This window comes from Rhinatrema bivittatum, chromosome 4, assembly GCF_901001135.1.
Source record: "Rhinatrema bivittatum chromosome 4, aRhiBiv1.1, whole genome shotgun sequence".
NCBI lineage: Eukaryota > Metazoa > Chordata > Amphibia > Gymnophiona > Rhinatrematidae > Rhinatrema > Rhinatrema bivittatum.
The window spans coordinates 107,387,423-107,401,494 of NC_042618.1; the positions used below are offsets into that span (position 1 = coordinate 107,387,423).

The following is a 14,072-nucleotide window of genomic DNA, read 5'->3' on the forward strand; positions in this document are numbered from 1 at the left end:
TAAAGAGTTGTTCTTATCGCAATAGAAACCATCAGTTTTAGTCTATCTCTCTCCAATCATCTTTGAGGATTTTTCCATATTTTCTAGAGAAAAGATCCGTGTCATAACAAAACCTGTGAGATCAACTTATGTGTTCCTTTCAGTAGGATGAGCCATTACCATGGACTGCTTCCACTGCTGGGCATAAGATGGATGAACCCAGCAGCTGAGGAGATCAATTTTGAAGATGATTTATTGGCTAATTGCATTTTTTAAAACCCAAACAATATAGTGCTCCACCAGGAAAGCACTTGTTTCTGGGTGGATGCTAGGGCTTCCCCTTTGCTTTGTATAAACAATTTCCTTCAATGTATTTTGAAATTTTATGTTTATCCACAACTATCTTCCATTCCCCCCTCCCCCCCCCCCTCTTTCTGATTACAGTCACCAAGATCTTGATGTACGACTTGGCTTTGACCTGTCCAATGGTGAGAAAGAGTATTTGGATAAGAGAAAACAAATAGCCTCTCAAGCCCTGAAGGAGGCACTTAACTTGAAAGAGGTCCCATGTAAAGATGAGGTATGAACCATCATCAACTGGAATCATTCTCTCTGTAAAATTATTCACTGTGATTAATCAGCGAAACCATGACTAAAATCAATTTTGTCATGCTGTAAAAAATGGAATGTATGCATAGCTCAAATCATTTGTATTCAGTCTTCAGTGGAACTTCTCTGACAGTAGAAGCCTGCTGGAGACTGAAGCCAGCAGCTGAGTGAGAGGGAGATTCCTGAGCCTGATCCCGCGCTGTTCATGGTGACCTGAGTTGAAAAAGTGCCACTGAGCATGAAGAGAGTCAGAGGGGCTGGCAGGATCTGCCAGGCAGGAAAGCAAGGGCATGAGGGACTCGTTTTAGTTATGTGTTCTAACAGTGAAAATACCTTGGGAAGCAGGCACAATGGTGATATACTCACTTGTGGTTTTCAATATGTAATCCTCCTGATGGGGCACATAAAATGCGAGAGGTATCTGATGCCCGTTGTACAATGCAGCACCAGCCTCTCTGTGGGTTCAGCAGAAATGTTGTCAAATAGATGGTGTAGTGGCCCAGGTCAGAGGCAAGGTCAGTACTGTTCACATTGGAAAGGGAAACACAACCACACTTACTTCCTCTCTGAGTTCCCTCTGAATGCTCCACTTTTTTCCTCAGTTCAGAATGAACTCTCACCTTACGATAAAACAGAATCTCGCACACCAATGTATCATCAACAGAACAGAACTTCTATTTCTGGGGTTTCCAGCAGTCAGAATTTACAAAAGAGAAAGGGACATTAGAAGACAATAATTTAATCAGAGGTTCACAGACAGCAACACCATGGCAGCAGCTTTAGCAACATTATAATAAACAAGCTGTTAAGCTGCATTAAAAAACTTTTTTCGGTCCGTTTTCAGACACTGCACCCATCTACACTTCTTTTCCCTCACTCCCCCTTCCCCTCGCTCATTCACCTCAGTCACTCATCCTCCTCCCCCTCGGTCACTCCCTCTCCCTTCCCTCACTCTCACCTCCCCCCCTCATTCTCCCTCCCCTTCCTTCACTCTCACCTCCCCCCTCATTCTCCCTCCCACTCCCTCCCTTCACTCTCACCTCCTCCTCATTCTCCCTCCCACTCCCTCTCCTCACTCTCACCTCCCCCCTCATTCTCCCTTCCCTTCCCTCAGTCACTCCCCACCCTCTCTCAATCCCATCCCTCAGTCACTACCCATCCTCTCTCAATCCCATCCCAGCTCATCCACATCCCTTCCCTCTCCCTCTTATGCTCTTCAGCGCGGCCCACTCATGGAGACTGGAGGTCTCCAGGGATCCTTCCCTGGTACGCACCTCAGCTGCTCCTTCCCACCGCTGCATTTTCTCCCGATATCGCCTCCACCGCTGCCGCTCCTCCCAGCTATTGTAGCTCGGCCCGCTCGACACTCCCATACTGCCGCTGCTCTGCCCGATATTGTCGCTGCCGCTCCACCGCTCCTCCCAGTGCCATCTTAGCTCTGCTCTGAACTCCGCTCTGACCAATGTGCTCTCCCGCCCATGCATGCACAGTAGAGCTGCTCTCTATTGTGCATTTGCGGGCCGTCGGTCAGAGCCCATTTATAAAGTAGATATTAACCAAATGCTCTTATTGTTGCGCTCCCGATCACCTCCCTCTCCGTCGGGCTCGAGGCCGCTTACCTCCTTCCAGGCCGCGGTAAGGAATGCCACTCCCCTGGCTCAGTAGGCCGCATGGCTGCGGCGTCTCCTCGTGGGGACGCCGCCGAAGGCTCCGCTGACTCCGCCTACTGCATCTGCCACGCGCGCGCAAGCACGGCACTTGAGGTCCCGCACCCGGAAGTCCTGGACTGCCCCCGGAGTGACGTCAGACGCCGGCAGAATATTTATACCGGGCGTCTGACTCCCGTGATTCGCCTTACAACGAGGTTCCTGCTGTGAATTAGTTGCGCTCCTGTTCTGCTTCTGCTGATACCTGGTTTCTGACTCTGGTTTGTTCCTAATACTCCTGACCGCTGCTTGCCACGACCTCGGATCTGCTCTTGACTTCTCTTGCCTCTGCCCTCCGGCTCTGCTGCTGATACCTGGTTCCTGACTCCAGTTTGTTCCTGATACTCCTGACCGCTGCCTGCCACGACCTCGGATCTGCTCTTGACTTCCCTGGCTTCGTCTATCAACCCTGCTGCTGCCTCCTAGGCCTGGACCACTGCCCCTACTCTGCCGCTGTACCAGTACCACCGACACCCCTGCCTCCGGTAGTAAGTCCCTGCGGCCCGGCCCCTACGGGCTCCTCCTGGGGGGGACCCAGGGTCCGCGTGGGTGAAGACCTCGCATCACCAGCTCCAGCTCCGCCACCCGGCCTTTCTAGTATGAACTCTCCTCTTCCAGGCCGTCCCAAGGGTCCACTGTTCCCCCGAGTACAACACTTATAGCAACTATATATCTCTGCTTGTGTTAGGAGAAATACACAGAAGTATTCCTCCTCTGTCCATTCTAGCAGAATGTTACAATCTTCTTGTAATTTACATTACTTTATTTACATTAACTCTCTCCTTTAAGTGTCTGTTACAGTCCCTCCCATCAGCCTTTGTTACATCAGTACTCACTGATTAGATGCAAAGTAAATGCCTTTCATCATTTCAGGTAAATTTGTGTCCTCCATGTACCCACTCCAGATATCTCCTTCAGGAAGCAGCCAGGAATTTCCCCGATATCCCCAACTATCACCCCTCTAATACTGTTATGCTGGTGGACCTTTGGACCGAGGGGGAGTCCGCTACCCAACAGGTCCCCACCATTGGTAGGCAAGGCTGATGGAGAGCAGAGACCCCGCTGGAGTTTCACCACTACCAGCCCACGTTCCCCTTAGGTCGAGCCCTCGGGTGCCGGGGCCGGCTGGACTTATGTGGGACCTCTATAGAGATGGATGTTCAGCCGGAAGAAGAAACATGGTGGTGCAGGCCGAGGTCAGGCACAGACAGTGATGCTTGAGGTTGGGATCCAGGGCATGGGTCAAGGCAGGCGGTATAGCTCATGGTCAAGTTCCAGGCAAGAGTTGTGGCAGGTGGCGTAACTCGTGGTCAAGCTTCAGTCCAAGTCAAAGCCAAGATCAGTCCAAGGAACGAAGGATGGAGACGAGGAACATGGGAGGAACTCAGGATTGACAATCCACTTTGCAGGAGCGAGGAGACCTATTGCCAAGGCAATGGCTGGAAGCAGGATCCAGCCTTATATAGGGCTAGAGCGATGATGTCATCAGGAAGGGCTGCTGGCACTTTTCCGCCGCAGGTCTTTTAAATAGAGAAGAGAGGCGCACCACATGCCTAGGAGGACACAAGACGCAGGAGGAAGTCAGCAGTGTCGCAGCCACGAAGGAACAGGGGTCAGCGATGTCGGGCTGGCAGCTCTGGGCCACAAGAAGGAGAGGTATCATAGTCTGCAATCCAGCTGTGGAGGAAGAGGAGTCTGCGGCATCAGGCTGGTAGCTTGGGGCCGAAGAAGGAGTGCTGTGTCGGTAGCGGCTCCTCGCCACTGCCAGGGAGCCCGAGCCTGCTTTTGCTGCAGCGGCATGGCGGTGGGTGAGTGAGGCCAGCCACGGAGCCCTGCAGCCGGCAAGCGTAACAACGACCTCCTCTTGTTCCGGTCTTCCATTGATGATGGGATTTTGACTATTGCTGTATCCTTGAGACCCACTCAGAGTCCTTTGGTTGTTTTTGTGGTGGACAGAAGCTCCTCGCCATTCTTGGGTCTTTCCCTTCTTCAGGCGAAAAGTCCCTGCATGCCCCCTCCTTAAGGAGAGGTGCCCTGGGCCACCCCACACTCATAGAGGGTTCCTCCCACCAAATGTTGAACATAACACCATATACCCTGAACCACTCCCTCTATTGGATGCTTTTCTCAGACCTCTTAAAGGAGACACACTATTAAAACTCAGTGGAACTTCTTTTCCAAAAGTTCTATTGGCTAATATACTTATCAGCCCCCATTCCCTCTATGAGCTTAACATTTCCCAGTCAGCCATTCAGAAACATCACCTTTATTTTACAATACCCCAGAAACAAGTGAAGGGCCTCCCTCAGCAGACTGTCTCCTAAGCGATACTTCAGTGACACTTGGCCCAGTTTGCAGGCCCATCACATGTAAATATCTTTTTTTTTTTTTCTTCAGGTATCCTCCCAGATGAGCTAATATCTGCATTTTGTGGAGGGCAATTCTCAAAGCCATTTACACGGTGTTAAACTGTTTTTACGGATGCAAACTGACTGTCTGAAAATTGCTCACACTCATTGTTCCACGTTCAGAGGAGGCAGTCCCTGGGGAGGGGTTAGTTGGAGGGGGTAGTCAGGGGGTGGGGCAGGAAATAATGCACATGGATGGCTTTTTCAATTTTATCCCCATTATTTTCAATGAAAAATGCCCTTGCAGAAAGAGCAGTAGCAAATGTCCGTTGGGTACTTTGTACCTTCTGCCACTGCAAGTTTCAAAGAAAACATACAAGTGTACTTTCTCTTTTAAAAACGTGGGGCAAAGCCCACGGATTAAAAAGTACCCGTGGAGTGATTCCCAAAAAACACAGTTAAAAAAATTATCACCAAAAAGTATTGTGCAATTGCTTCACTGAATTGAAATCCTTGTATTGTCGAGCACTGAACCCCTGTGACTCATAAGATATTTAATGTGGCCAGATGTGTTATTACAGGAACATTGTTAGAACGCAGCTCTCAATATGTATGATCCTTTCCAGTCCAACAGTACAGTGCAGGCCTCTGATAAGGGGTAAAATGCTCCAGTCTATCACTGAAAATGTCCAGGTGTCTGTTATTGTTGGATATATCCAGGCAGTATGGAAAACAGGAAATACAGGAAAACTGCTGAGCTCCTAAGCCTGTATACCAAAAGCTGGTTTCTGGCTGTCACCCAACCCTTAAAAGGAGTGCAGTGCCCCATCTCTAGAGCTACAGAGTATCTGGATGGAGGCGCATGTGCACAGTGCAGATTGGTCTGCTGATGGCTCCCGAGATTGCTGCTAGCGCCATCGTGGCTGCTAGCGCCATCGTGGCCTAGGTTTAACACGCGACCACCCGCCCCCCGGCTCCTGCTGCCGGTCGTCTGAAACTAACGCGCGTCCACCCGCCCCCCTCCCGCCACCACCGCCGCCTGGAACAGGCGCCCACCCGCCCGCGGCCTAGATTTAACACACGACCACCGGCCCCCCGGATCCCGCCGCCGGTCGTCTGAAACTAACGCGCGTCCACCCGCCCCCCGCCGCTGCCGCCTGGACCCACGCGGCCCTCCGACAGGTATTTAAAAATTTTTATTTTTTTTTCTGACAGGTTTTATGTGTCCCACAGCATTACATTTTCTCGATCATCTCTGTATCTCTTTTTTTTTTATTGTGTTTTATTGTTTTTGAGTATCTTAAGCGGTGTCGATGGATTTGTTACTAGACTCACAGTCCTAACACCTACTAGGGGGAGGCGGTAAACTAACACGTGAAGGCCGCGGCAAAACAGCGGGTTACTAAGGAGATAATCTGAGCGCGCGTTACGGTATCGGAGGGGAATAGCTAATTCCTTCATTATACAGCATTATATAGCTAATTCGTTCATTTACATGCCGCATGCGGAAAGGGTTATGCGTCTGTTTTAAGAAGCGCTAAGGACGCGTGAAACTGGAGACTGTATCACTGAATCGCCTTACGCGCCCGAATTGTGCGCTCCGAGCACGTTACAGACGGGCAATCTTCGACCGAACGATACTGTATCGACCCGCATGTGAGGGTAAACGTGCATGCATAGGGCCTCTTCGTATGCGGTTTCACCCATCGTGACAAAAGGCGCTCCTAGGGACGAGTCTGGGGATGAGGTTGCCCTTATATGTTTACATGTTCAAAAATCTGTGCATATGTATTTTCGGGAGAAGTACCCACAGAACGTTGCAGGTGTAAATGTGTGTGGGTACGTTTCTTGGGATAATTTTCAAAGTGAAAATACACCATAGACATGAAAGGTACCCGCAGACTCTGCCCTTGCGCAGCCAGTCTTCCATAAACTAGATATCGAAAGGTATGCAAATGAATCTCATACTTAAGCCACACAAACATAATCAGAACACCTCGACTGCAAGTACTAACCACAAAAAGGAGGTGCTAAAAAGTAAAAGGTGCAACATCTTTGCCGTTACCTACAAACTGGTATCAGACTCGCGCGCATAGTGTTAATCTCTCGTCTCTTGCCCGCAATGGGCTTCAAGACAAGTTCAGAGACAAACAGACCCAATCAAATCATTCATCAGTGAAACTTCCTGAATATCTCTTTTCACTAAAATTAGTGCCCCAAAACTTCCCAAAATGGTGTAGGGCATCTCTTTTAAAAGCCATCATTAAGACTTTTCAATAGCGTAGGCACATTGAGGGGGAAACCACAACTCCCTCACACAATCCCACCTGCTAATTTGTGTGAATAGCGTTTGGGGAACATTTCCACACACACTTTTGAAAATGCAAACGTATGAATGCATGCAAACCGCTCCCCAACCCCTCTCCCGTGAAAGCGTATGCTCACTGCAGGACATCCGCTCGTATGTTAACCCGCATATTAGGTGGCAGTTTTGTAAAAGGCCATTTCTGCAGGTAAAGCTGAATTTTAGTCATGAAAATGGCTTTCAAAATTACTTTTTTATATTGCAATTTGTTCAGATTGTATGTTGTACTTATTCCGACTCAGATCAGACTAATAAACTTATTTACAAAAAAGAAAATGTTACTGGCATTTGTTGATCTTTTGAAGGATAGTTTTCAAAGTCAATTCTTTCTATCTGTTTATCCAGGTAAATTGGGCTGGGTGAAAGTATTTTTAGCTGGGTTATAAAGAGGCTTTCCAGTGGTGTGTTTGGGAGGCGGGGAACCATGCATGCACATTTACGTGCGCTATTTAGAATTTAGAATTTGGGTGCCCAGAGGCAGGACTGGAGAGTAGGGGATCGGGGACCCTGGAGATGAGTTAGTGGGTGACGTCCCTCTACCTCCACTCCCATCCAGAGTCCAAAGGGGCATGCTTATGGCACTCTGGAAATGGACTGCTGGAGCAGGCTCCTCCTTGGCACAGTTCCACTCCTCTTTGGGCCTGGGTATCTGGCACCTTCAAAATTTGACACCCTAGGCAATTGTCTATGTTGCCTGTACCTAAATTAAGGTCTATCTGCCCTCATGAATAGCAGATGCAAAGTACGGGCACCTTGAGTACATGCACACCATACAGCTGCTAAGCATCAAAGGGAAACTACCTGGGTAGACTAATTTTGCATGTACAGTACTAAAGTGCAACTAGCCGGGCCACTGAAAAGTTGCCCCTTTTATAAGTGTACATATAAAGGGCCAGATTTAAGTGTTAGGTAAAAGTAGGGGGGAAAAAAAAAGTACAAAAAGTTTGCCAGCCAGTTTGCTTGCACAGTTTTAAAACAGTGCATCTTGTGTCCCAAGGATTTAGCTTCCTGCAACTTCTGGAAGAAAAAATTCTACTGGAAAAAAATTGTTTGAATAAGAATTTCTGTAAAAAGCACTGTGGTGCTTATGCCCAATTCTTAAAGTCAGCACTTTCAGGCTAAAATTTTTCTATGGATAATTTTCCCCTTCTTGAAGTTGCAGGAAATTGAATCCTTTGGGTGAAAGATGCACAATTTCAAAATTGTGCTTTCTTTCTGCCAAAACATAATCCTTCCCCATAATTCCCAGCTGTCCCTTTGTTGTCACTTTTTCTTCTCCTTCAGGTCCCCATAGTGGCAATAGTGGGCTCAGGAGGTGGGACAAGAGCAATGACCTCTCTCTCTGGCAATTTATCAGGACTACAGCTGCTTAACTTGTTGGATTGCGTGACCTATGTATCCGGGGTGTCTGGATCTACTTGGTATGTAATAAGGAGTCATGGTTACTCCTGGTCTTATATTGCATCAGTCCCATCAGCATAATTTTGAGAGACATAGATGTTTCATTCTGAAAAGGTGTCTGTATGTCATTGGATGTTTGCTAGATTAGGATGGGGTAGATCTAATGTACAGAATTAGAAGTTTATGCCCATGCACAATAGAAAATGATTGCTACCTGATGTGTAGCATGCTTGCACTTTTGGACACAAATATAGCTGAGGTTGATTGATGGTCTCAACCTAATACTAAAGGCCAGAATATAAGAAGCATTTACACGCTTAAAATAGGGTTTTACATGTGTAAATGCAACCATGTAAGTGGGCTTTTGAAAATTGCTATTATATATGCCATTGAATTGTCCATAGGGTATTCACATCTAAGTGCACTTTATGGGGTAGATTTTCAAACCGCGCGAATTGGCGTACTTTTGCTGGTGCATCAGGCGCAAGCAAAAGTACGCGGGATTTTAGTAGATACGTGCGTAGCCGCGCATATCCGCTAAAATCCTGGATCGGCGTGCGCAAGGCTATCGATTCCGTATAGCCGGCGCGCGCCACGCAGCCTACCCCCGTTCCCTCCGAGGCCGCTCCGAAATCGGAGCGGCCTCGGAGGGAACTTTCTTTTGCCCTCCCCTCACCTTCCCCTCCCTTCCCCTACCTAACCCACCCGCCCGGCCCTGTCTAAACCCCCCCCTTACCTTTGTCGGGGGATTTACGCCTCCCGGAGGGAGACGTAAATCCCCGCGCGCCAGCGGGCTGCTAGCGCGCCGGGATGCGACCTGGGGGCGGGTACGGAGGGCGCGGCCATGCCCCCGGACCACCCCGGGCCGTAACCACGCCCCCGGGCCCGCCCCAAAATGCTGCCGACACACCCCCAAAACGCCGCGCCGACCAGGCCCGCCCCCGACACGCCCCCCTCAGAAAACCCCGGGACTTACGCGAGTCCCGGGGCTCTGCGCGCGCCGGTAGGCCTATGTAAAATAGGCCTACCGGCACGCAGGGCCCTGCTCGCCTAAATCCGCCCGGATTTAGGCGGATTTAGGCAATCAGGGCTCTTAAAATCCGCCCCTATGCGTGTACATGGCTTCTTAAGATTGCTCCGATTAGTATTTTACATTTACATATGTAACTCCTTTTAAAATGACCTCCTTAAGGAACAAACCACACTGTTGTGCTTCTTTAACCGTCTCTGGTCAGGAGTTACTTTTAGGTGTGAATATTAATGATGCTGCAGATCCTGAATAATATGCACAGACAGAGGGCAGTGTTGTATTTCACGCACCCCAGTCTGGATCATGGGTACTTTCCTGGTCATGGTGTCACAAACCAACAACTCCTTCCTTGATTAGTCAAACATTTTGCACTGCACTTCGGCATTACAAGGTATGTGACGTCATGTCCAGGTCTTTGTTGTTCTCAGGGAAATCCCACTCTTCTCATCAACTTTTTCTGGCAGTCTATCACACCTAGCAGATTCTCCTTGCGTAAGTCCACTAGCAATTGCATTTTCCACATCTGTGATGCTTTTTGAGACCACTGGAATTGATTTAGCACAGAAAAAGTGCACTTGTGCTGTATGCCAGGAGGCCCTATGACTAAATCATGTTGCTGCCTGACTCAGAAGGCAGGAATTAACACCATAAAGTTCTAGATGACTTCTTCAAGCAAAAGGACTGTCATCCCAAAATCATCTCCAAGAAAATTGTATCTTCACTCAAAATGTCCAGGGAAAATCTACTACATTATAAGGAGAGGGTTTCACTCATAGTAACATGCAACTTGGAACTACAAAACCTAAGAAGAATCATAAAAAACTTACAACCACTACTAATGGAGGATGAATTATTGAAAGAAATATTCCCTCCTCTTTCGATTCTAGTCTTCTGGCAACCACCTAACCTGAAACAAAAACTAATAAGTGTCAAACAGAAATTCAAATGAACAAAATGGCACAAAGCTTGCAAAATACAATGGTATAAGCTCTGTCAGCATATTATTATAGGACCCTATTATAGGACAGACACAGTATAAAGGGTTTCATGTTCTACTCCTGGGGGAATTCTGTGCAAAAAAAATTTAAAATTCTGCACACAAAAACTTAAAATTCTGCATACTTTATATTTGTCAAAATAATACAATATACATGACAGTCTTTAATTAATTCATTTAAAATGTAATACCGAAAACATTAAGAACATAAGAACATGCCATACTGGGTCAGACCAAGGGTCCATCAAACCCAGCATCCTGTTTCCAACAGTGGCCAATCTAGGCCATAAGAACCTGGCAAGTACCCAAAAATTAAGTCTATTTCATGTTACTGTTGCTAGTAATAGTAGTGGCTATTTTCTTAGTCAGGTAATGGACTTCTCCTCCAAGAACTTATCCAATCCTTTTTTAAACCCAGCTATACTAACTGCACTAACCACATCCTCTGGCAACAAATTCCAGAGTTTAATTGTGTGTTGAGAGAAAAAGAATTTTCTCCGATTAGTTTTAAATGTGCCACATGCTAACTTCATGGAGTGCGCCCTAGTCTTTCTATTATCTGAAAGAGTAAATAACCAATTCACATCTACCCGTTCTAGAGCTCTCATGATTTTAAACACCTCTATCATATCCCCCTCAGCCGTCTCTTCTCCAAGCTGAAAAGTCCTAACCTCTTTAGTCTTTCCTCATAGGGGAGCTGTTCCATTCCCTTTATCATTTTGGTCGCCCTTCTCTGTACCTTCTCCATCGCAACTATATCTTTTTTGAGATGCGGTGACCAGAATTGTACACAGTATTCAAGGTGCGGACTCACCATGGAGCGATACAGAGGCATTATGACATTTTCTGTTTTATTCACCAGTCCCTTTCTTTTTCTTTTCTTTTCTCTTTATCAACATTTTCCAAAATTACATCAAGAAAATCCATATTATTTATTTTATTTATTTATAACTTTTTTTATACCGAAGTTCAGGTAACAGAGTTACTTATCACTTCGGTTTACATTACAACAGGTAGTAAATATGACAGCATATGTCTTACAATGAACAAGGGTATGAACAACTTGGAAAACATAACTAGGAAAAATGAACAATAAGAACAGTTAAAAACGAGTATTATCTTGACATCAATAATAATGCATACAGAAACAAATCTTCACTTCATACTTTTCAGGTAATAATTCTAACTCAAGTATACATTTCTAAGTCCACTATACAAACTCCAAGTATAGCTATTTATCCATTTATTATTAACTTTATAAACAAAAATGCAATATCTAAACATAGCATCTGCAAGGGCTATTACTGTACTTATGAGGTGGAACATGCACAGACATATCTAGGTAGCGACAGCTGAGCATCTAGGGTTCATTCACGTTTACTTTTGCTCTGGCACCTTATTGCTCAAAAACTGCGTTAACTGCGAGGGTAGAAAGAACAAAAAAGATTTATCCTTAAATTTAACATAACATTTGCAAGGAAATTTAAGTATGAATGATGCCCCTATCTTTAACACCTGAGGTCTCAACAACAGAAATTGTCTTCTCCTTTTCTGAGTAGTTTTAGAGACATCTGGATAAACTCTAACTTGCATTCCTATAAAAATATCAAGACGATGTTTAAAGAAGAGCTTCAACACCCAATCCCTATCCATCTTTAATTCAAATGCCACAATTAGGGGCAGATTTTTATCCTACTTGTGTGGGGTACATTTGTGCACGCTACCCGGCTCGCACAAATGTACACCCAACTTTATAACATGCGCGTGCTGCCGTGCGCATGTTATAAAATCCAGGGTCGGCGCGCGCAAGGGGATGCACACTTGTGCACCTTGCACGCGCTGAGCCCTAGGGGAGCCCCGATGGCTTTCCCCGTTCCCTCCAATGCTGCTCTGAAATCGCTCTGAAACCGCTCCGAAATCCCTCCAAGGCCGCTTTCTAGTGGAAGGCTTTCTGGAAGCCACCAGGACTCGAGACACATCGTCATAAAGATTGAGTGACACAGAATATCCAGTCTGTGAGCGACAGGGCCTGGAGGTTGGGATGCCTCAGCCTGCCCTGATCTTGCATGATGAGATCTGGGCCAGTCCCCAGACTGGTTTCAGGATGGACAACTCCCGAAGGAGTGGAAACCAGATCTGTCTCGGCCAATGAGGCCTTGGTCCTCACGAAGCTTGAAGAGAATCTTCGTCACCAGAGGAATTAGAGGATACGCGTACAGAAGACCCTAATGGCGGGCAAAGACATCCGAGGCTGATTTGCCATCTGACCTGTACAGGGAGCAAAACTGTCACCTTCCTGTTGCAGGGGGATGTGAACAAGTCCACATCTGGTTCACCACCCCCTGCTCCAGAATCCACTTGTGGAGTCTGAAGGCATGACTTAGCCTGTCTGCTATCATGTTCTCCATTTTAGCCAGATACATGGCCCTGAGTACCATCCCATGGGACAGGCCCCAGGACCAGATCTGAACCGCTTCCCGACAGAGGAGGTACAACCCTGTGCCTCCCTGCTTATTGACATACCACATTGCAACATGGTTGTCTGTTTGGATCAGGACAATTTTGTTGGACAGCCAATCTCTGAAAGCCCATAGCACGTACCTGATTGCCAGGAGCTCCAGGAAGTTGATCTGACACCGTGTTTCTTGGGCAGACCAGAGTCCCTGGGTGTGGAGCCCCTCTACATGAGCTCCTCATCCCCAAGGTGGACACATCCAGGCTTAGGACAATTTGGTTAGGGGGATTTTGGAAAGATATTCTCCGTTCCAAATTCTAAAGAACCTGCCACCAGGACAAAGAGTTCCAGAGAGATAGAGTGACTCAGATGCGAGCCCGGAGGCTCTGTGTGGCCTGGCGCCACTGTGACCTCAGAGTCCATTGGGCTCTGCGCATCTGTAAGCATGCCAAGGGAGTAACATGGATGGTTGCAGCCATGTGGCCCATCAGCCTCAACATGTGCTGAGCTGAAACCTGCTAGCTCTGTTGAATCACCGCCATAATGGATGCCAAGCTGACCACCCTGGATCACTGCAGGAAGGTTTGTGCCTGAGCCGTGTCTAGCAGGGCTCCTATGAAGTCCAATCAAGGTGACAGACTGAGATGGGAATTTGGGTAGTTGATGATGAACCCTGGTGACTCCAACACCCGGATGGTCAAGAGCAAGGACTGATTGACCCCTGTCTGAGAGATGCTCTTGACTTGCCAATCGTCCAAGTAAGAAAAATCATGCATTCCCAGCCCTACGGAAGTGTGCCTCCACCATGGCCAGGCATTTTGTAAAGACTCTTGGGGCTGACACTAGCCCGAGCGGCAGCACTCTGTACTGGAAGTGCTGCTTTCCCACCACAAATCTGAGATTCTTCCTGTGACCTGGGAAGATCTTGATATGAGTGTATGCATCCTTTAAATTGAGGGAGCATAGCCGGTCCCCTTTTTGCAGGAAGGGAATCAGGTTGCCCAGGGAAACCATCTTGAAATTTTCTTTTTTAAGAAACTTGTTCAAGGCCCTGAGGACTTGGATGGGACAGAGTCCCCCTGTTCTTTTTGCGTTGGTGAGACAGGTTTGACTGCTCTGGCCATTAAGAGAGTGGAGAGCTCCCGAAGTAGTACCATCTGATGCGCTATTACCCCCAATATG

General features: G+C 47.3%; 1 protein-coding gene across 1 annotated transcript in view; it reads left to right on the forward strand.

Moving 5' to 3' along the window:
• The window catches only part of PLA2G4F (phospholipase A2 group IVF), a 92,340-nt gene that overhangs the window by 41,917 nt on the left and 36,351 nt on the right, over positions 1-14,072 (forward strand). Inside the window, exons 11-12 of the mRNA XM_029598635.1 lie at positions 424-559; positions 8,292-8,428. Coding sequence (XP_029454495.1) covers positions 424-559; positions 8,292-8,428 — 273 coding nt within the window. The remainder of the gene's footprint in view (positions 1-423; positions 560-8,291; positions 8,429-14,072) is intronic.